The 24,288-nt window shown below is 34.6% G+C and overlaps 2 protein-coding genes across 2 annotated transcripts in view; one reads left to right on the top strand and one right to left on the bottom strand.

Annotated features, from left to right (window-relative positions):
- Ints6 (integrator complex subunit 6) overlaps positions 1-15,003 on the top strand; it is an 84,967-nt gene extending 69,964 nt beyond the window's left edge. Inside the window, exons 12-18 of the mRNA XM_077795163.1 lie at positions 312-527; positions 2,551-2,677; positions 3,437-3,579; positions 4,223-4,454; positions 8,216-8,584; positions 9,572-9,665; positions 11,610-15,003. Coding sequence (XP_077651289.1) covers positions 312-527; positions 2,551-2,677; positions 3,437-3,579; positions 4,223-4,454; positions 8,216-8,584; positions 9,572-9,665; positions 11,610-11,703 — 1,275 coding nt within the window. The 3' untranslated portion in view covers positions 11,704-15,003. The remainder of the gene's footprint in view (positions 1-311; positions 528-2,550; positions 2,678-3,436; positions 3,580-4,222; positions 4,455-8,215; positions 8,585-9,571; positions 9,666-11,609) is intronic.
- The window catches only part of Serpine3 (serpin family E member 3), a 29,413-nt gene continuing 18,360 nt past the window's right edge, over positions 13,236-24,288 (bottom strand). The window contains exons 5-8 of the mRNA XM_026393695.2: positions 22,398-22,498; positions 16,456-16,542; positions 15,874-15,957; positions 13,236-13,284 (exon numbers count right to left, since the gene is read on the bottom strand). Of these exons, the coding sequence (XP_026249480.1) occupies positions 13,241-13,284; positions 15,874-15,957; positions 16,456-16,542; positions 22,398-22,498 (316 nt within the window). The 3' untranslated portion in view covers positions 13,236-13,240. The remainder of the gene's footprint in view (positions 13,285-15,873; positions 15,958-16,455; positions 16,543-22,397; positions 22,499-24,288) is intronic.

A 24,288-nucleotide genomic window follows, 5' to 3' on the forward strand; every position in this document is an offset into this window, starting at 1 on the left:
TGATGAGATTTTTCTTCCTAATTTCCAATGACCTCTGAATATACATTTTCATTTATAGAGCATTTACACTATAAGGTTTAAGTATAATAGGTATTAATCTTTTAAAAAATTGTATTTGTTGTGCTTCAAAAGTTTAAATTTGTAATGATACAGAATCACAAAACCTTATTGTTTAAGCTGCGTTTAGTTTCCCTAGTACTTGACATAAATTATGCTTGCTTCAGGTTTTATAATCTTATTTTGAAAAACACAGTAAATACTTAATTTATAGAAGAGCTATCAAGATTTTATCTTCTTTGTTTTTACTTTAGGCCAAAATAGAATCTGATCGAGTCATTGGATCTGTAGGCAAAAAAGTAGTACAGGAAACGGGAATTAAAGTCCGAAGCCGATCACATGGTTTATCAATGGCATATAGGAAAGATTTTCAACAGCTGCTCCAGGGAATTTCAGAGGATATCCCTCACAGACTGCTAGACCTTAATATGAAGGAATACACTGGGTTCCAAGTTGCTTTACTAAATAAGGTAATATTCGATTTAGCACTATTATAGTTATGTTCTGTTGTATAATTGAATAAATCAAATTTTCTGTTGACATTCAGTTTGTTGAGACTTTGGAAAGTACTTCTCTACCTCTGCAGAATAATAATCATTAGAACTATCATTGAATTATTGAATTTCAGAATTAAATAAAGTTATGCATAGTATGTGAATGAATGGGTGAATTGATGGAAGAATGAACTTATTCATTTTATAATTGAAAAAATAGAGGTTTAGAGATTGAGTCACGGAGTTAATGATAGAATTCAATATGGTTTGGTACCTATACTGATGACCCTAAAATGCTTTATGAATACTTATTGAAACTAAATTTATCCCAGCATTTTTTTTTTGTAAAAATAGGCAAGCTAATTTTAAAACTTATATGGAAATGTAAAGGTTCTAGAATAGCTAAAACAATTTTGAAAAAGAAGAATAATGTAAGAGGACTTACACCATCTGATTATAAAACTCACTATAAAGCTACAGTAACCTCAGTGAATGTCTGATTGTTCCAGCATCCTTTGTTTAAAAGACTTTTTAAAAATCAACTTAATTATTTTAGCACCTTTGTTAAAAACTAGTTTGACTATATGTGAGGACCTCTTTCTAGTCTTTCTTCTGTTTTGTTCATCTGTATGTTCTTATGCCAACACCACATATTTTGAACTTGACCCTTATCTCATATTCTTTGAAGTTATTATTTTCTGATATGTAAGAATTAAACCATAAATTTCTAGGAAAAAAAATCATAGGAGAAAATCTTCAGAAGAAACTTTTAAAAATGAACAGGTAAAACTATAATCAGACACCACTTCACTCCTGTTTGAATGGCTGAAATTTAAAACACTGAAAAGTATCAAGTGTTGGTGAGGATGTAGAATCACTGGCATTCTCATACATTGCTGATGGCAGATAGTTTGTGGTTTCTTAAAAAGTTTAATATATATTTGCTATACAGTTCAGCAGTTCTATTTGTAAATATCTACTGAAGAGAATTAAAAATAATGTTCAACTAAAAGGCTTTGCATGTAAATATTCATAGCAGCATTATTTATATGTTTAATAGCCAAAAACAATGTAAGTGTTCAACTACTAGGTAAAGAAAGATGTTGTCTATCCATTAAATGAAATGCTGTGGAAGAAAAAGGAACAGACTACTAGTAGATGAATAATACAGATGAATCTCAAGAACATCATTCTAAATAAAGGAAGCCAGATACAAAAAATTAGATATTGCAAGATTCTATTTATAAAACAAAATATAGAAAGACAGGAGGCTGATCAGTGGTTGCGTGGGGCTGAGAATAGGGATTGATTACAAATCAGTATAGGGAATTTTCTGGGGTGGCAAAAATCTTCTAAAACTGGATTGAGATTGTGGTGATAGTTTTGGAACTATAAATTTACCAACCCATATCAAAGCAGTGATTTTATGTAAATTATATATCAATCTGTTTTTCTAAAATAAACTTTCTGTTTTAAAAATTTGGACTGTAGGATGAAATTGACCAAACTCTACTGTATGCATGAATGAGTATATCACAATGAACTATACTTTATATATTAACTATAATGTACCAATTTAAAAACCAATAAATAAATAGAAGGAATACAATAGAGGAAGGGAATCAGGGAAAGGAAAGAAAAGGGAAAGTCCTGGGGATTGAAATGGAGCAAATTTTTATGTGCACTTAAGAATATGTCAAAATGAACCACACTATCATTATAACTATTATGCACTAATAAAAACATTTAAAAATATCTTTAGAGTTAGATGTGAATTTGAAATTATTTGGTTGCACTCATTATCAAATTTCCTTTTTCTCCCCCCACTCTAAAACAGCACATTAAGGTTATCATAATATGGTAGACTCTTTTTTCCCCTTAAGGAAATTAGATACTTTACATATCTTGTTTGCAGACCTATGCTGTAGGCTAGAGATTTTAGTCTTTACTCTCTTAATTTTGTTTGAAAATAAATTTTGTCCTTATTGTCTTTCAATAGGATTTGAAGCCTCAGACATTTAGAAATGCTTATGACATACCAAGACGGAATCTTTTGGATCACTTAACAAGAATGAGATCTAATCTTTTGAAGAGCACCCGCAAATTTCTTAAAGGACAGGATGAAGGTTAGATTATGATTAAAACATTCAGCATTTTGGGGGTAACTTTTTTTCTTTATCACCTGAAAAAGTATGGTAATGTTTCAGTATTAGTATTTTCTGGTTGTAGATTTAAACAAATGAAGTAAAAGGTGAATCATTCCTAATTTTTCTACCCTCTACCATCACTGTTGCCCCAAATTCTGTTTCCCAGAGATAGCAATCTTCGTTTAGTTTCCTTTTTGTGGTTTTCCTCATATATAAATAGTCTTACACATATTCATTTTCTTGTCATATATTAGTATCTGATGGTTTCAATCTAGGTGGTCATTGCATGGCATGTTCTAATGTTTTCTTACTATATCCCGTGGTACCATTCACAAATAATCTCATGATAGTTTAACCCTTGGTCATCTGGGGTTAAAATATAGAAAGATAATTTATACTACTTTTTTGTACAAATTATTATTATTAAATTTTATTTATTTGGAATAGAGTAGAAGACATGTATCATTTATGGCAAGGTTACATATTTTATTTACTGAGAGTAACTGTAGTATTTTTGTTTTTGTTTTATTTGGAAGGTGAGATTGGTATTTTAAACTTAACTTGAAAAATCTCAAAGACTTTATCATAAAACTTATTATAATTGCACCAAACTAATTGAGAAAATGTAATAAAAGGGAAGACTTGCTAGAATAGCACTAGGGTAGCATTCATATAGTTGATAACTAGATGAACTATGATTTTAGTGAGGATAACTTTTGTTGTATTCTCTTGTAAAAGATCAAGTGCACAGTGTTCCTATAGCACAAATGGGGAATTACCAAGAATACCTCAAGCAAGTACCTTCTCCACTAAGAGAACTTGATCCTGATCAGCCTCGAAGGTTGCATACATTTGGCAACCCCTTTAAGCTGGATAAAAAGGTAATTTTGAAATATTCTATTACATAATTTGCTTGCAGTAGGCATTATCAATTTTAGTGGTTCCTAATTTAACTAAGGTAAGCTGAAACTGTTATCTGGTGGAGTACTGAATAAATGTCAACATAGTTAAAGTATAGTTATTTTAAGTGGAATTGGGATTGGGTTGTATAATTATGTAAATCCAAAAAATTATATCTATATAAGTATAAAATTACATAATTTTATAATCTCTGTAACCCCCCACAAAAAAAAACCAAAAACACACTTTTGGGGGAGGAGGGTGGTTAAAGAGAATAGAAAGGTGGATACCAGAAGTTGTGATGAAAGGGATAAGGAAAGGAAAAATATTCATCAGCTTGACTGGAGTCTCCCACTGCTTGTAATGTATTATAAATAATGGCTCACCACACACACAAAAAAACTGGTGAGGCGATAGATGTGTTAGCTAGCTGATTCAGTCTTTCTATATTGAATAGATAGGTCAAAACATCATATTGTATGCCATCCATACATATACCAAATTGTTTTTTATCAAAGTAAATAAGTAAATTTATCAAACTAAATAAATAAATGATAAACAATTTTTTTTCTTAGAAAAAAATTATATGTAAGTCCAAGAAAATTATATGCTTTTTTGTTATAGGGTATGATGATAGATGAAGCAGATGAATTTGTGGCTGGACCTCAAAATAAACATAAACGACCTGGAGAACCAAATATGCAAGGGATCCCTAAAAGACGTCGGTGTATGTCTCCATTATTAAGAGGCAGACAGCAGAACCCTGTTGTGAACAATCATATTGGAGGAAAAGGACCACCTGCACCTCTGACTCAAGCACAGCCAGATCTTATTAAACCCCTTCCTCTTCATAAAAGTAAGAGTTCTAACTTTTAAAAAACATTAGTTGTTACTTTTTGATTCTTTCTGAGGGAAGAGGTTTTTGTAGTAGGAAATAGAAAAAAAATTGATTGGTAAAGTTCAGTGAATGCCTGGGGGAGAGATTTTTTTTTTTAATTGGCATGTGATAATTTTTGAATGGCTTTAATGAGTATTTGCTGGAAACTTCATATATTCATGGTAACTCTGTTAGCTGTCATGCTTTAAAATGGTGTTAGCAAATCCCAAGTTTGGAAATAATGGTTTTGAAAGGAACATTATCAGTACCAGCAAAAACCAGCTTTCCATTGCATTTAAATACAAAAGCTAATTATTAAATACATGTATTATTTTGAACAGCACTACACATTGAGGTATAGCAGTGAACAAGACAAGATCTCTGCCTTCATTTATAATGAGCAAGGGAGAAAGTCATCGAAGAGTTAATTAGAAGTTTGATAAGTGGTACAAAAGAGAAGTTAAGTATATTATGGAAGCATTTGGCAAGAGTGTTTAACTTACTTTATGAGGGCAATACACTGAAGATTAAGTTGAAGGATGAATGGGAATTTGTTAAATAAAGCTGTGCATTTTCCTATGCTAGAATAGTAGTCTGAGAAGAATATGTGTAAAGATAGTAATGAGAAAGGGACCTAAGGAATTCTGGTGTAGCAGTGGTGTTGGGCATATGGTAAGATAAAACTGAAAGATAGAAATAATCATGGAAGGCTATTGTAAAGATTGTACAGAGCTATTGTAAATATTCTCTACTTGATGCTAAGGACAGTGAGAATCTGTTGAAAGATTTGAAAGAGGAGATGACCTGATCTAATTAGCATTTTTTAAAAACCAGACTGACTAATGTGTGGAATATTATCAGGGAGAAGCAAAAATGAATGTAGGAAACTCTTAATGAATTAATGGATTTATTAATTGTAGGAAAACATATTATATACCTCCTAATGAATTACATAGTACTCCCTCTGAAGTGGATTTGACTCCCCCTCTACTCCCAAGCAAAACAAAACAAATTGAATGTTAACTACCAATTCATGGGAAATACAAGGGATGGAGAAACATGTTTTAAATGATAAAAACCAGAGATATAATCAGCAAAATCCGGATTGTAGAAAACGCTGCCAGGCCAAGAATCTATTATGGTTTATCCTCCTCACCCCCCCTCAAAAGAGAATATGCATAGTAAAAAGGGGAACAGAAGGATTTGTTCATGCTCAGGGACCATTAAGAAACCCAGGGAAGAGATGTTTGTGACCTGACTGTGGGCTTGTGAGAATATGTGCTCGAGGAATATTTGGACATACAATAAAGGACATTGTGATTGACTTGAATGTTTGGGTCAGGCTTCTGTCTTGAAACATACTGGATAGACTGGAAGAGAGGGGAAATGTGAGTTGAGTTTAGAAATGCATATTAGATAGGCAAGTAGAAATCCAAAGAGGAATATGAATTTGGAACACAGGATTTGGTCTAGAAGGATAGGATTATCATTGCAGTGAGGAAAATGGTAGGAAAAAAAAGAGCCAAGAATAGAACTTTGAAAATGCCCAAGTTAAGAAGAGAGGGAACAGAAAAGGAGATTGAGAAGGAAGAATCCAAGAGATATAGGAAAGGAAAGAATTTAATGTAACAAAAACTAAGAGAATTGAATGAGAAATGAAAGAGAATTGAATAGTTGGTGATCTCACATATTTAAAAAGGAGATCTATTGCTCTTTGGCTGTTTTAACAGTTTCTGTGGAGTAAGGCAGGCAGAAGCTTTAAAAAGAGGGGTGGAGAGAGAAATGAGAAGTGAGAAAATAGAGATGATCAGTTTAAGAAGTTTAACTGTAAAGGGTAGATGGGGAAGGTGAATGCTAGCTAGAAGAGTTCATCAGGTTGAAAGTCGTGATTTTTGCCTTGTTTTTAAGATCAAAGAGAATAGAAAGTAAAGTGCTGATATGAAGGAACCAATAGAAAAGGATAGGTTGAAAATGAAGATGAGAGAAGATGTAATCAGTACAGTCACTGAGAAGGCAAGAGGAAACAGTCCTGAGTGCTATGAAAGAATGCTGCTTCCATTGAACTGAAGGGGTGTGAGTACAGATTAGGGGGAAGCACAGAAAAGTTTCTGGTTCACAGCTTCATCAAATCTGGGGTTTTCCTGCAGATGCCATAGGAGAAAAATAGAAGCAGAGAATTGGAACATTGGTAAAAAGGTGATCTATTAGGGGAGATAAACCTCTGATTGATAAGAAAGTGGCTATCTTGCAGAGATGTGATCAACAGGGAGAAAGCAGAAGAATTGCTAGAGTAATAATCTAGTGTTAAAGACCAGAGGCAATACTACTGCAAAGATGAGAGTTATGCACCTTCATCTATGAATTTGTGTTGGCTAGGAGAGGCAAAAGTGTTAAGTGGAGAAAGTTCTTTGGAGATAAGAAATTGGGGATTGATGAGGTGAGGTACTTTTTTTTCTTTAAGTATTTTCATAAATTTATTTAAAATTTTAAAAAACAACAATTGCAATGACATCAAATTATCAATGATAGGCCAGGTTCTTGATAGGTGATCTTTTAGACATTGGTCACCATACCATTTCTTCCTAAACTTTAATGTGCATGAGAGTCACCTGGGGGGGGGGTCTAGTTCTTATTATTCAGTCTGGGATGGTATTCAAGATGGGCATTTTTAGGAAGGTCTTTGATGATACTAGTAAGGACCTAGAACTATGTCAGGAGGGACGTGGTGGGTATACTATGAACCAGGTGTAAGAACTATCAGTGGCTATAGGCATGTACCCTGGGTTCAGTATTAAGATATAGTGTTGAGGAGAGAGAGGATAGGTGGCAATGTGTTCCGCCTCAAAAAAAAAAAAAAGAGTTGTTTCAAGAAATCTTGAAATTACACTGGGAAATGAAAGAATCACTCTTGGAGAGTGTGTGTGTTCCAGGTCTGAAAAGGAGAGCAGATTCTTTGTAAGAGTAAAGTATAATAAAGTATAAATTTCTGTTGTGGTAAATATTTAATAAAAAGGCATTTGCAACTCATGGAATGGAATTTAGGAAGAAGTTATGAGATCAGGAGATTTGTGGGGATGAGTGGACAGGGGAATATGAGTAAATAGGACAGAGAATTTAGAATTCACCTGCTTTCCATGGGGAGCAAGTCTAGTAATATGGTGTTTAGGGCAAGCTCTCAAGCTTTTGGGTCTAATGTGTGCACCAAGTTGCTTTACATTGCTCAATTCTTGGGGTCTATATGAATGGTTAAAAGAAAAGCACGTACTATGAAATATATATATTACCTGTTTGGTGTGTTCCCCACAGACTTTGGGATAGTATAAACGATTTATTTTTACCTCTGATAATAGGCTGAGGTAGATTGGAATGAGCTAGGGCTTTCTGAGGTAAAGATGACCATGATAATTTTAATCATTTTTTTCACTAAAGAATTGAAAACATACTTGTTCAATAAAATTGCCAAAGAATAAAGTAGAGAATTAAAAACTGATTGAAATTGGCTTTATTTTAAGTTTTTTCCCTAAGGGCAAAAGTTGTACAGATTTTGTAAATATTGTGATTGCTTCACATTGAAACCCACCATATTTTTGGCAAGACTTGGGGATCACATTATTTGTTAATTTGCATTTGCTGAGGAAGTCAGTCGTGATTTGCTTTAGTAATGTTTTTTTTGTAGCTTTCTTTATTGTGTACATTCATATTGGCTCTCAATTTTTTTCCTCCTTTATCTTTGTGTTTAGTTTCAGAAACCACTAATGATTCAACAATAGATGATGTGGTTGAAAATCATGTTGCAGACCAACTTTCATCAGACATTACACCAAATGCTATGGATACTGAATTTTCAACATCTTCAGCCAGTTTACTGGAACGACCAACCAATCATACAGAGGCTCTTGGTCATGATCATTTAGGAACTAATGACCTCACTGTTGGTGGATTTTTAGAAAATCATGAGCCGCCAAGAGATAAAGAACAATGTGCTGAAGAGAATATACCAGCTTCTTCACTCAATAAAGGAAAGAAATTGATGCATTGCCGAAGCCACGAAGAGGTCAATACTGAACTAAAAGCACAAATAATGAAAGAGATCCGAAAGCCAGGAAGAAGTATGTATAATTAGAGACAAATCTCAGATTTATTTTCTGTATGTGCTCAAAAAAATCAGAAGTCAAATTATGTAAAAGTATATATCTGATTCTAGATCAGTCTTGAACAACATCTGAGCTACTTTTAATTTGATTCTTTATTCTGCAGAATATCTGGCTATGTCCAGGTGTGGAAGGCAGCAAGGCCTGAAAGCTAAAGAAGAACATGCAGATAAATTACCTGTAGCTCCTACTATAACAGTCTTGAGTATTCTGACAAGAACTAGAATTTTAATATAGCAACTCACCCCAAAAAAAGATATAGTTAATATTAAATAATTTTATATCTGTAAAGTTCTCATCCTAATGCCTACCACTGTGTTTAAGTTTTAAACTACGGCAGTGACAAAGAATATGTTTAGGCCAAAAAACTAAAATTATGAAAGCTTTGTACTTTATGAATGCAAAAGAACTTTATGGGGAAAAAATCTGAATATTACTGATATTCATTCAGAAGATGTTAGCAGATCAATGAGTGATCTGTAGGTAGGCCATAAGAGGGTAAGATTCAGTCCTTGGCAGAGTTGTATGTGAAACATTGAGATTCCAACAGCACCCTTATTCTTTTTGTGTTTTTCCCTTCCTTTTACCCACCATATAGTTTAATTTAGAATTTAAATTATAAGGAGGGATTTTTGTAAAAAGCCATTTGCCTCTTACCTTTCAATGGTACTACTGAAAAGCTTTTTATTCATCCTTCTAAGCTTTGTTTAAAACCTTAATGAGAGCTTTTGCCAAAAAAAGTGACAAATTATTTAGTTTTTATTGATAAATATTTTCTTTCACATAGATATATTAAAATGTATTATAAAATCTTTAAAGAATGGTGATATTTTTAGGTAGAACTTTTTTGGTCTCAGTGTACCTTAATATAAAAAACTGCAAGATGAAAAGTAATGAATGAAAATATAAATGAAAGCCACTTATTTTTTTTTTTCTTGTTTGAAGAATATGAAAGAATCTTCACTTTACTGAAGCATGTGCAAGGCAGTTTACAAACAAGACTAATATTTTTACAAAATGTCATTAAAGAAGCATCAAGGTAAAATAAACAGTTTTATTTATTATTAATTATCTTGAAATGAGTTTCCAGTTTACATAGGCAGTATTTTAACAGTATTTGTTATTTATTTACTTTTGTTTATCCATACATATGGCACGCTGAGATATATATGTAGTTCTTTTCAGGGGGATGGGAAGTATTGGGGATTGAATCCAGGGGCACGTATCTACTGAGCCACACTCCCAGCCCATTTTTATATTTTATTTAGAGATGGAGTCTCCCATAAGTTGCTTAGGGCCTCGATAAGTTGCTGAGGCTGGCTTTGAACTTGTAATTCCCCTGCCTTAGGCCTTTCAGAGATGTTGGGATTATAGATGTGTGCCACGATGCCCAACAAGAATTCTCTTAAAACATAGCCACACTGTCAGTGGTGGCACACACTTGTAATCCCAATGACTTTTGGGAGGAGGATAGCAAATTTGAGCAATTTAGACCCTCTCTGAAAAATAAAAAAGGGCTAGGGATGTACCAGTACCACCCAGGGGGGGAAAAAGAGCCACATAGAAATTATTCAGGAATTATGGAACTTTTCTCCCTGCAGATGACTAAGTATTTTCAATATTATTATTCATCCTTCTCTGTATTTTTTTTTCCCCTGGTGTTTTGTGTTTTATAGCCTTTAGTTTTTTACCTTTTTATATTAATAGAAATTGGTGATTAGAAATAATTTAGAAAGGCAATATTTGAATGCATTTAGTTTGTACATGGGAGTACATGTAATCAAGGGGACCAGAGTTCAGCAAATGGTCCTTATTCAGAGTGTTAGTGTTTCAGTAGTCCAGGATTATGTACTTTAGTACAAGGAATGTGGATCAAGGTTATAAATGTAAACTATGAAGTGCAGTTAATTGGAAAGCATAATTGTACATAAAGCTTAAAAACATTTTCTACTTTTCTTTCAAGACAAATTTTAGTATTATGAGAAACATTAGGATTTATTTAATCTGATTCAAATATAAACATACTTATCCTTCAATTAGTCCCCTGTTTATTTCATGCTATATTATAAAAAATTTTGGAGAGAGCAGTTAATTTTTTCTCTTTCTTTTGGCATTGCTAGAGCATGGGTCTATCAGGATGAGGTCATAATTTTTCATACAAATTTGAATATTTAACATAATTTGTTCTTTGTAACTTTTTTCTGGTGAGTTCAAACTTCATCCTGAATTTAGCTAGAATATTGATACCTGAACTCCACTTCTTAGAGAGTTGTGTAATATGGTGACTATTTGTGTTATTTTACAAATAAGAGGAAGTAAGAATGGAATGTCTAGTAGTGTTTCAGGATATTATAAAAAAATCAGTGATATTTACATTTATATAAATGAGTGCAATTTTAATCTACCTATGCTTATTACTTAAATTTTTCAAGAATTAACACTCAAAACTTTCAATTGTTTCCTGTATAATAGCTATCTAATTATCCTTGATTTGCTATCTTTCAAATTATAATAGTAGAACACCCTTGTTTTTAAATGCAACTACCCAATTTTCATTTCTCTCTTCTTTTTTGTGTAATTCATGTTTTGTTCACATTCCTTTCAACACTCAACTTTCAAAGAGCAGAAGAATATAGTACAGTGATTGCTTTGGGAGTCCAAATTTTACTGAGTATTTGGAATGCTTGCATATGTTAGTATTCCCTTTGCCCTGCTTTTACTCTTATGGTTGTAGGAAAAATAACACCTTTCTTGCTATTTGTAGGTCTATATTTGTTGCAGGAACAAACCAATATTGTTTGGGCACAAGTAATAGTTTACAAATCTTCATCAATAGATTTTATGTCATAGAGTGTTGATTTTCATTTCACTTTTTAAAAAATCTTCCCCAAAGCAGATTTTTTTCTATTTTAAAAACATATATTCTGGTATATGTCATCCATTAAAAAGTAATTGAGAACACTATTGTTTGTTTTCCAAACAGGTTTAAAAAACGAATGCTAATAGAACAACTGGAGAACTTCTTGGATGAAATTCATCGAAGAGCCAATCAGATCAACCATATTAATAGCAATTAAAGGAAAATGAGAATGTGGCCACTTATTTCACTATCTTCTCCAAATACAAAGTAAATACAAGACTGTTGTGATCTTGCATTCATTTTTTGACATGCATTGTTGGCTATTTGAAATACTAAAAGCAAATCTACAGATCCTTTTTCCATCATTTTACAGTGACCTTTTCTTCATTTTGGTTTATTTTTGTAATGTGAAAAGTATCACTCTAAAAAACATTTTTATTTAACAAACTAAAAATATTCCTCCAAATCTCTTGCTTGTCATTGACTCTTGCGTGTCAATTTCCCTCAGGTTCTATTTTCTTAAACCAACCTTTAAAATTGTCACCTCTGTTAAGGTTGAACTTTGCCAAAAAAAAAAAAAAAATTAATAAGAAGTTACTTTGTAATTTTTGGGGAAAAAAGCACATACGTTAAAACTAGGTAATGTTTTGTATATACAGTTATTTTGGATATATTATTGTAAGTTGTACAAATGTATTTTGAAGAATATTTAAGAAAGCACTTTTGTTATTCCATCAATAAATGCTCTATTTTACTCTTGTGTGGTTTAGGAAATAATCACATTCAAAATAATCATTTACAAAACATCCTTAGATAATGGCCTTAAAGGCCTTGCTTTTTAGCATTGGAAAACACACCACTTGAAGTTCATATTTGTTAAATCTAACTGTAATTACATGTTACATGATCTGCATTGTTTCTTTACTATTTGTTCATAGCTTTTGTTGGCCACATCAATATATTCCCATTTCTGCTTGGATCATGGAAATGGCTATGTCTGTGGCAGCAGATAGACTCTAAAAGCTGTTTTAAAAAGCAGACAGCTTTGGAAGTTACTGATTTCCTTATCTCCTTTCAACCCTTTTTCTTTTCTCATAGGATTCTGGATGGTACTAACTTGAAGTTGTTAGTTAGGGAGTGGTAAGTTTGGGGAATGCTACACACTCTGTAATAGCTTGCCTTTAGCAAGTTTGATGCCATGCCAAGCTTATAAAAGTCCATGCATGACATATTAGAGGTTTAGCGGTGATCTCTTCATTCTGCTCTGCAATTCTCAGACTTAAACTCTCAATTTTATTTAGAAGCTAAATAGGAAAGGAAACAGATTTAAGATGATTTTGTTCATTTTGCATTCCCTCTGAGTTATACAGGCTGAGGAAAACCGAAACGGAAACCATCCATTCTCCACCCTCAATCCAATGTGACCTTCTTTATCCTTATTGAGGATGCCATCCTGTGACTTGATAATTTCACCATTCATAGATCACTGCTGTGCCTTTTAGTAGTTTTGAGGGTAACTAGTAGAAAAGGTTAAATTTTTAGATTTGAATTGAGAGGACAAATATGTCTATAAAATTATAATAAAATTGAAGTATTTTTAGCTTCATAACATTTGAAAATCACATACCCTTGTCTTTATACACTTTTATCAGAACATTTTTAAATGTCAAAGGTATAGCAAAATGAAATTGTAACTAAAATTTTTATGAAGAAAAACACATGAAAATGTAGAACATCCTTGAGATCTGCTTAATTCAGTCAAGGGGATTTGAAACTCTCCCAATACTGAAGACAAATCCTGTCAAGATAAAGAAGCATTTAATGTAACATTATATAGTATTTTCATATGCAATTCTTTGAACCTTTTTTTACCTTTATAAAATATAATCAAGTAAAGCAAGATACAATTTAATAATTGGAGTTATTCAAGTAATTGCCCATAGTTACATTGCTAAATTCAGCAAGAGCTACACAAAATCCAGAATGTACTGTCTGGTCTTGAATTTTATGTATTTAGATTCAGAGTAATAGAAGACATAAGTCATTCAAATAGAAGTTCATACTTAATATATATGAAAAAGATTAATTCCAATGGCAGTTTTTTTGGTACTGGGGATTGAACCCAGGGGCACTGTATCACTGAGCTACATCCCCAGCCCTTTTTTCTTCAGAGACAGGGTCTTGCCTACATTGCTTAAGGCCTTGCTAAGTTGCTGAGGCAGGCCTCAAACTTGCCATCCTCCAGGCTCAGCCTCCCGAGTTGCTGGGATTGCAGGCATGCGCCACCCACCATGCCTGGCAATAGTTGATTTCCATTTCACAGATTGCTTATGAAGTAATGATTCTTTAGACCCTTGACCTTTAGTACATTTTTCAGAAAGAACTCTATAGGGACTTGGAAGTATCAGTTTATTCTGTCTCCTCTTTTTGACCTTTATCTCTCTTCCATGACATAACCTCATGCCAAAAATCTAGTCACAGAGTTTGAAACCCATCACAACCAAGTTTAATATCTCATCTCTCTCAGGCTTCTTTCATTTATTTAAAACAAACAAACAAAAACTACAGATGAGTTGGTTAACTTAGTGAAATACTTGTTAGAGAATTATTCTTGTCAGCAAAGAAAAATATGATATCTGAGGCAGGTATGTCTTGAAACTCTTAGATCACTAAATGACCTTACATTGGCAAATGGTATTTTCTGAAAGGTTAATGTTGGAAGTTTTTACATTGCTTTTAAAAAAAATGTTCCCGTGTGTCTAATTTGTCGATTGATTCATTAGTTGCTCTTATCTTTAAGCTTTGTCAGTTTGGAGTAGTGAAGGCCGAGACTTGTTTCTAATTTTCTCAGTAACTGTCAATAGCCTCTTTGATTTGGGTGATATGGACAAGAGCCTTCCAGAAAGAAATGTAAACAAATTCACAAAGGCTATGCTTAGATTTGTGGTGGATTATTGAACTAGTTTTGAATTAGCCTTATATTTTAATTCTGATTGCTAAGGCAGTTCTGAAAACTAAAGTGGTGTGTCATTTCCTAGTTCAAGAATTGTACACCATTTTTATGCAGTTAATAGAATCTCTCTTTAACTGTCATCAATCTTTATTGGCTTATCAGCATTTGGCAATGACCTTTCTGTTAAAGTTTAGCCTTATCTTGGTTTCTTGAGAGTAGAACCTACCTTTTTTTTTTTTTTTGACATGTGACTCTATGCTGCTTGTCCTGAGTGATAAGTGACATTTTCATCTAATCACTATGGGGTTGGGCAGATCATGGTGATAATACTAAGTGGATATATTCTGTTGATGGACTTTTTCTCCCCAAATAATCCCTTCATAGATTATCTTCATCCTTTTGTCACAAAAATGTTCCTTTTATTTCTAGTGCAAGTAATGGCAGTATGCAAATGATTCTCAGATAAAATGATGTTGACAGTATTTCTTTAATTTGTGTAAAACTATGCTTAATTTTCATAATTCTAACTTTTGACTTTTTTTCCCTCTCCATAAATAAAAGTAATGCCTGATGTTTAGTTAAAGTAGATCCACCTTTGCTTCATTTTATTAGTCTTGTTCCATCCTATTTATTTTTAATACACTGTTTAGACTTGCCAACAACTCTTTACTGAGAATCTCTTCATTCCTAAATATTGTCGGGGGGGGGGGAGGAGGAACATTAAGAGAAATAATTTAAAGATTTTGTATCATGTTATTGAAGCTTAAAGGACATCTGCTTTTCTTTGTGATGTGCAAGGCATTGCCTGTATCACACCATCTTTGGGTTGAGATAAGACTATATAGTGGGACTTAAAAAGTTCTAAGGCAAATATTTGATTTTTGAGAAAGATAAATAGAAGAACAATATAAAAATCCAGATGAATTCACTAGAATTCTAGAGTCACTAGGGGTGTTCTCTGAGACACTCTTGGGGCCTGAGGAAACTGTCTTTTCCTAAAATGATAGGAAAGCCTAGAGAACAACTGGCCAGGGGAAGAAAGCCGATATAGAGGTAGGGGTTATAGCTTAATGGTGGAGTACTTCCTAGCAGGTACCAGGCCCTGGGTTCAATCCCCTAGTGCCATCAAAAAAAAAAAAAAAAAAAAAAAAAAAAAGCTATTTACTTTCATCATGATTTCTTAGTCTCCCCAAAAGTAGATACCTACAGAATTAAAAAAAAAAAAGCTATAAACTGAGAACAAAAAGGCAGAAAACATGGAGAATAATAGTTCTGCTGTACTTATAAAATAGTCAGACTATAAGACAAATTCACAACTGAAAAGCTTCTGAAACACTATAGAAATAGCTAGAAGGATTGCCTGTTTTAGGTTGTAGGAACAGATGAGCCATTTATTCATAAATATTTAATTATCTCAATCCTATTAAAAAATACCTGTGCTGGGTTCTCTCAGGAAAAAGATGAATGGCCGATCTGCCTTAAAAACAGGAATCCGAGACCTTTTAAGTAACAACAGAGCTGCAAGAAAAGAAAGAATGGAAGAATCCCATTATATCTGTTATTTATCTGAAGAAAAGCACAATTTAGATTGGGTACAAATTCAATTATATACCTTTTTTTTTTTTTTTTGAAAGAAACCAAAGCATTCTATGACATTTCATTTTTTGGTGTTTAAGGTGGGTGCAAAAGGGAAAATTAAGAATAAAAGATAACAGCCGAGCCTCTTATTTTTCAAAGATTCCATGGAATAAATTTCTTATAGAAGGTAATTTTAAAGATAATTTTTAAAATGATTCTATTTCTTGTTTACGAGATGATGGTATAAATCCTTTCCAAAATGAATCTCTTCCATTTTTCAAAAATGTTTTTGTTTTCTGTTAACATTTTTTTTTTTAATGTTATACTAACTTCTGGACTGGGGTTTTTAATGGAAAGATTTAGAATGGATGCAACTGGTCACATTTAGCAAGGGTAGATAGACAGGGGCCAGCGTGTGGTGGGGGTTTCTGGACATACCTGTGCCTGCTGATGCCTTGGTGCCTTCCTCCGAAACCTCCAGCTTGGCTTTGTGTATTGCTTCAGAAACATAAATGCCATCCTGGCCTGGCCCCAGGAAAGGAAAAAAATGTGTTTTGCTTTTTAACATTTTTCCAGACATTTAGTCTAAGTATTTGAGTACATTTTAAAAGAACGTACTTAAAACTTAGTTTCCATTGCTGCTTACTGTATAGCTAGGGAGAAATTGTTTAGAAAATTACCAAGTTTCAATATTTTTATGCAACTTTCAAAAACCCAACTTGTTAAATTTATCTAATAATTCCCTCCTCCCCACCAAAATTAATATTCAGGCACTGTCCCATGTTTTCAATAATTAATTTTAAAAGTGAATCCTAGTTAACATTAAAATCTTCAGCCAGTATTTCTAAAACTTTAAATAATGATAAGAATTATATGAGTTAAAGGGCAGATTCTGTAGCCCAGTAATCATTTTCAGTAGGCTTCTGTGATGATTTTCCTTGAATCCCTTCTTGGATTGCATTTCTAAGAGTCACTTTTATGCAACCTTATTTATTTATTATTGTGGTGCAGGGGATCTAAACCAGAGCCTTGCAGTGGGTCGGCAAGTGCTCTACCACTGAACTATCTTTAAATGGTCAAGTTACAGGTTTTAGCTTTAAGAGGCATAATTTGCTGTATGAAAAATGTGTCTAATGTTGTGCAGCTGCATTCTGTGTGTCAGTTGCCTCTTGGCCCCAAATCTGCAGAGAAAATGGGAATGTCTAACTAATTGTGCTGTGCACTAACAGTCTCAAAAGATCTAAGCTTAGCAACTGGGACTGTGAGTGATGACTTGCAAGTGACAGAATTCTGTAATTTAAAAATTAACCATTTTGAAACAATTCTCCAAAGATGAAATGGTAGTATATGGGATAGAGAATGAAAGAATCTTTAGAAGAAACTTCAGCTATTAAAGGGGGCTGTTAAGTCGATAAGCAGAATTGGAAACATGCAGGTTTTAAGACTCAAAAGCCCATTTCCACCCCATCCCTCCACTCAAACACTACCACTTTTCAGAAAGTGTGTTCTAGTCAGCTCTAGCATGCCAACTAAAGGGATCTATAGCCTGCGTGTTAGAATAGTCAATTTAATGTATTTCAAGGGAGCTTTTTGTCTGTTTGGTTTTAGCCTAATTCATTTGCATTACTCTTGCACATAGTGTCATATGGGAAAACCACCCCAGAATATAGAATATGCAGCATTTCATCCATCTTGTAATTAAGGTATGTCCAGGTATTGTGAGTTAGCTATGGTCACTATAAGGAACAATCATTTGCCAGCATCAGGGGAGGGACAGAAAGGAACCAGAGGAAGGAGAAAATCCATGGAAACATTGATTTGGCACCAGAGAAGAATCTGGTTTATTTAGCAGTTAGTCTTTTTCTGCAGGACTTTTGAGAAAATAAGTTTATTTGTCAATAATTAGCCCTTCCTACTAGCTCGTTGAGCAACCACAGTGCCAGAATTAAAAACAATTTCTGGATAAAGAATGATTTGTTGACAGTTGTGACAAGGTTTTACTAAGAAATTTCTGTGACTTCACTACCGTTTAGTATGATGTCTGAACATTTTAAATAAGTGATGAAATGAGTAGAGCTCACTATGAAACTTCAACTCCATCCTATAGACTAAAATACAGTCAGTGCATGTCTGTGTTAGTCTGGGCATGGTGTGAGAAATGTGGCCAACTGGGATGGATGTCTTCAGGAAGATAGGTTGGGTTATTTCAATGTCTTGAAAGTGAAGAGTTTCCTTTAAATAAGTTTTCTCAATTAGACTACAGAAATGGTACAATAATTGTCAGCCATAAGCCAAGATCCATAACCTGTCATGCCTCAGTATTGACATCTCTTAAATTTTATCTCTGGCAAGAGTTGACATTCCAAAAGACCAACGTGATAAAAATGAGAATTTGGGAGATTCTGTGAGTTTTGAGTTTGCCTTTTGATCTTGGACTACACCTCCCTTTGCTTACTTTGGTTAAGCAATGTTGAAATGTTATGCAGCTTATGAAATCAACCTAGAAGACGCTGAGCATTCGAGGATTTCCTGGCCTTTTTCTCTTCTGAAGTGTTGGCAGCTTAGTGTCTTTGAAGATCATACAGATCTTTTTCCTCCAAGTCATTTTTAGGTGCTTTTCCACAGTTGATTAAATGTAGGAGACGTGGCTAAACTCTTTTGCACTTTTGTTTTGAGTAAGGAACTTCTCAGAGCTAATAAGTTGTAATGTTTTCAATGAATGTTTACAGGAGGCTCCCAATATTTAGTGTTTAGTCATAAAACCATCTATACCACCCCTGTGCTCAAATTTACTGGACTAGCATTCTAGAAAATATGCTTAGGGAAATGAGCAGTATAAACCCATACACTCCCATTTACATTTCAATACCTAAAGCAAAGGCGTGGGCCCTTTCCTGCCCTCCCTCTGTCATACTTCCCACTTCCATAACATCTTCTATAAGAAAATGTTGGTTAGTGTGTCGAACAGCAAGCACACAGCAAGTCTCGGCCAAATGATTGTTTCAGTTCCCCTGACTCCCTTTGTTGATGGAGGCCATTACTCTTTTGTATATGGTTGGTCACATTCTCAAAAGGATTTGGAGTCTTTATATTGTGACTGTGTAAACACGAGATTTGCAAAATGGGTGTCTCTACATTTACTGTATTGTTAGGGGCTTTAAAAAATTATTTTTTCCAGAACTTGCATCTAGCTTACCTTTCTCATCTTGTCATTTAGCCGCTAAGAGATGGAGGGTGTGAGTGTGTGTGTGAATTTCACATAGAACCTAGCTCAGGATATAGAGAAACAACACTAAGAGGAATCTGAGATGTTCTTCTGAACTTAGGCTGTAGTTAGTTTCTTTCTCCATTTTTCCTAGTGTTTATCTCACTCATTACTCCTGTCTGTGTAACTCTGACCAAACAGCTGATGTGATGTATGTTAATTCATGTACTCTGGATGGTTTGCTCATTTGAAGTCATAGTAAGTCAAAGTAAGAGAGCCTGGTACTTCTTACTGAGCAGAGATTGGAAACTGATTACTTGCTTATAAAAGCAAAGAATAGTTTCGTGCTTGTGTATAAGGAATGTTTCCTGGACTAAAGGAAGTGGATCTATCTGTATCAAAACCTGGTGATCCTAAAGGAAGTATTCAAAAAGATTCTGCTTGGTCTCTTTACTGTGAATGAGACTAGAATTACTTTTTAAAAAAATATATTTTTCTTTTTTAGTTGTTTTAGTTATTTTGCTTTAGTTATTTTATATTTGGTGCTGAGAATTGAACCCAGTGCCTCACACATGCTAGGCAAGTGCTCTACCACTGAGCTACAACCCTAGCCCTAGAATTACTTTTAAAAGTTTCATAACACCTGGTGTCAAGGAAGTCTGGTGGGGGGGGAAATTGTGCCATGGGTTCAACTGAGCCTTGAAATGATGTTGAGTCAGTTCTTCAAATAGGAAAAAAAAAAAAAAGATACAAAGAAGAGACAGGTGACTTTTAGGTAGGGAAGGAGAACTTGAATAAAATGATTCAGGGCTTTGAAACCAAATGGAAAAAGGCCAAATATTCTCTATGATTGTACAAAACTGCTTGGTGACCTCTTGTTAATTGAAGGAAGAGAGGTCAGCATTTTCCCATCACGTCCTCTCTGGTTAATTCTCAGCAGATGTTGTGTTATATATTAAGACCTTTTATTTCTACAATTAAGAAATGAGGTTGGTGATGGCGACCTCCATTTTAGAAATAAAGAAACTGTTTCTTGGAGGTTCAGTGGCCATGTCTCAAGAATGAAGCTAGAAGCCCACTTGGGCATAGATGTGATTTGACTAGTCTTGATTATGTTTAAAGAAGATCATTGGAAAACCATACTTTAGTAGGCAAACTTTACTATAACAGGCCAGATATTGAAAGTTTATCTATTGTGAGCCCTGTGGTGTTTGTTATTACAACTCAGCTCCACATTTGTAGTAGGAAAGCAGCCATAAATTATTTTTAGATGGATGGGAATGGCTGGCCATCATTTGCTGACTCCTGTCCTAAAGGGATAAAACTTATTGGGAGAAGGTTATAATGCTGGTGTGTCTTGTCAGTAAGAAACATGAATATAAGCTTTGCATCTGACATGTGGAAACTGCCAGGTAATTATTCAATGAACCATTGAATAAACATATTTATGTTGGATTGAACAGATATAAGCAGACTTACTGTATTAGGGGAAAAAATGGTGAGGTGTTGAAACAGGGGCTCTTAAAACTACGTGGCTTGTTAGAACTTATGAACTTTGAATGTCTTTACCAATGTGGGGGCTACAGGGTGTAGGTTAAGGTCAGACCTATTTGAAGACACAGGACTGATGGCATTTTAGCATGTTCTTCTAGGACATAAAGGAGATTTATGAGTTGTGAAGGAACAACCAGTAAGCTGTAGCAATTAATTATAGTGGTGTGGACAAAAAGATCAAAATGTCACACACACCCTTTTGCGGAGGGGGGCAGTAGGTATTAAACTCAGGGTCCTAAAGTTTGAACTTAGATGATCAAAAGAAGAGTAGAATTGCTGTCAGCAACAGGATGCCATAACTGAACTCCGGAATCTTGAGAAGAGAGCAAGCAAGATTGGATTTTGCACATAATTGAAGATAGATTGCACTTTAGTTCTTCATCCCTTGCTCCTTCGTGTCCTTTGATTTTTTTTTTTTCCACTGTAGTATTTTTCCTTCCCCTGAAGTGTCATTAAGGAATATTTCTGGTTAAGTCAATCACCAAGTCAACAATATTGTATTGGTGGTTGTGGCCAAACTTGACTATTGTGCATATTTAGGCAATAAGTACAGAGGTTTCCCCCCACCCTCCCACCATGCTGGGGATTATCCAGGACCTATCATATGCTAGGCAAATGTTCTACCCTGGAGCTACACCGCCAACCCCAAGGTGTTGGACTTTTATAGAAGGGACCCTTGCTTCCTGTGTTCTATTTGTTAAGTAACTGCCTTTCAACTGGTCACATCTAAAGCTCAAGTCAAGTCTTGTCTTGTAGATCAAATTCACGTTATTCTTTGTGATTGCTTAAGAAGGAGATTCTGAACAAAGTTTTAGAACACTTGACTGTGTTATGATCATCTTACATTCAAAATAGTGATTCTCAAGTTTATCAGGTAAGGGGAATGTGAAGACCAATGAGAATGCCTGCCACACTTTGTCATCCTCACACAGATAATTTACCATCCAGAGTAGAAATAAACCTGAGCCTTTGGGTTGGCAATAGTTTATTCTGAGAAGATTCTGGAATGTAAGTTCTGGCATTCTGCTCCCTTTTATGTTTGATGTAAGTTCAGATTACAACTGAACACAGCCCTTTTTGATTGTTAAAAGCATGTCAACTATGGGCAAAGAAATTCAGTGTATATGCTGGAAAGGAAAACATTTTAGGGCAAAGATATAAGACCATGAGTTATTTGAGGAAAGGAAATTTGGTGGGTGAGGGGGAAGTTCACGTTTAGCTCATTAGAAAAGAACTGAGGAGGTACAGGGAGTGAGGATGGGAGAGGAGGCAGCAAGGAAGGGTGACTGGGAGGCTGGAATGACGGCGGGAGGTTCAAATGGAAAGTTCTGTTGCTGTGCCTGTGCCTCCCTATGAGCCCAGTGGCAAAGAACAAAGCACTGTGGCCACGGGCGGCACTGGGAATGTAGTCTCTAAAATCTGTGCTTAAAGGTCTCAAGGCATAGAGTGTTATCAAAAGCAGCACATTCTTATATAAAGCAAAGCAATTTTATCCTCTGATATAATGTTTGACTTTGGCTGTTTAGCACTGAGGGCTCTGGGGAAGCAACGAAAGCCCCTTAAAGTATAACAAAACTGTCCCAAACGTAATACCAACAAAGCTTGGAAGAATTGTTGTTACCTGAAATTCCTTTTAAGTTAGCTTTGAGTGGATCAAAAAGATCGGTGACTCCCCAAGCACTTAAAATGCTCTTTAAGTCGAATTGATTTTGGATCCTAAATCTAAAAAATAAGAACAAACCATCAACTTTCATTTGGAATTTCTACTCAATGTGCTTCACACACACCACACGAAGTCCAAAGTTCTAACGTGGAAGTCAGGGTCCACCCCGGATTTCATTTCAGCCTTATCTTCGATTGCTCCTTCCTGTAAGCACTGCCCCTTGACCAATCTGACTGCCCACAGCTGTTTCCCATCTGTATGCTTTTGCTCAGGCTGTTCATTCCAAGTTTCCCCCTTTTCCCTTAATCACCTTTTAATGATTAAAGATTCCTCTACTGTTACCTTCTTCTCTTCTCTCCAGATGTTTTGTGACCTTGGTTCGTTCTTAAAGCTCCATTAACATTTGTTCTACTCTAATGTATAGAACATTCTGCTTCCTATTACCATTCTTCATGATAAGCTACCCACAAAAAGAGGATATCCATGTTCATTTTTCTTTCTTAGTAATAATATTTAATGATTACTTACATTGTTCTAGGCACTATGACAGAGCTTTGTATGGATTATCTCATTTCATCTTCATATGACTCTTATTATTATCCTCACATTACAGATGGAAAAAGTGAGGCTGCTCAAGATGATCTAGCAAGGACGCGGGGGAACCTCAATTCAAAGCGAGACAGTGTGAGTGCAGAGTCCCAGCTCTGATCATCTGCACTTGCTACCTCCTATTTCAGGTGGCATCACACACATAGGTGCCCAAAAGAAGTGACTGATCAATTGACAATTAATAGAGCATCTCACTTACTGTGTTTATATTGGATAAGACATTTTCATGTTTGCTGTGTGTAGTGTGTGCCTTGATGCAGAGCAGAGAAACTTGGTTATCCTTTTGAGCAGGAAGTATCAGCACACCAACTTTACAATATTTCCCCAGGGGTAAGGCCTAAAGATTTAACCACTGAAGGATCCTTTCAATGGGATGCTGCTGTTTTTCTTTGGAAAAGAATTTTGAAGTGGAATTTAGATTTTTTTTTTCCTATAAACCAGAAAGAATTTGCCAGAAAGTAAAAATACTGGACAGGACCATTTGATATCAAAGGTCTCATTGCTATATGAGACAGTGTGACTAATGTTTTAAGCAAAAGTAGCAGACTTTCTCATCAAAGTGTCTTTTGGACTTTCAGAATAGTTTCAAAAAAAGGTATGTGCTGCCTTCATGTATGCTGACATTTTCAATGTCCATCAATGACCACCTCTTCTGAAATTTTCTGAAGTACTTAAACATACCTTTCAAGAACTCTAAATGCTGAAACATAGTGGTTAAGAGTATATGTTTGAGAATCTGGAGCCTGGGTTTGAATACTGGCCCAACCTCTTTCTAGGTGAGGGAGTAGTTATTTCACCTCTGGTGCAAGTGACTTCACTTCTCTTTGCCTCAGTATCCTCATCTATAAAATGAACATAAGAGGAGTTCTTGTTTGTAGGGTTGTGAAGGTTAAATGAAGTATCCTTGTCAAGTGTTCAGAACAATGCCCAACACAGCCTGTGTACCTATTGTTGCCATTGTGGTTTTATTGATGTTTCTCAAAAGATATTGAGAAAGAGTTATTGTCTCTTTGAAACCAAGTATAGTGATTAGGATGGGTGATAAAACTGAATTTTTAGAAAATTAAGAACAGCAGTGAAAGGGAGGTATGACTACAAAAGATTAAAGAGATTTTCTTATATGACTACGGAGGTAGATCAAGAAGAAATGCTATAAAAACAGCTTGAGTAAACAAAAAAAAAAATGCCCTTTACCAAAACTAGAAAAAAAAGTATGAGAAGAAAACTATAAATCAATATC

Source organism: Urocitellus parryii, chromosome 2, assembly GCF_045843805.1.
Source record: "Urocitellus parryii isolate mUroPar1 chromosome 2, mUroPar1.hap1, whole genome shotgun sequence".
NCBI lineage: Eukaryota > Metazoa > Chordata > Mammalia > Rodentia > Sciuridae > Urocitellus > Urocitellus parryii.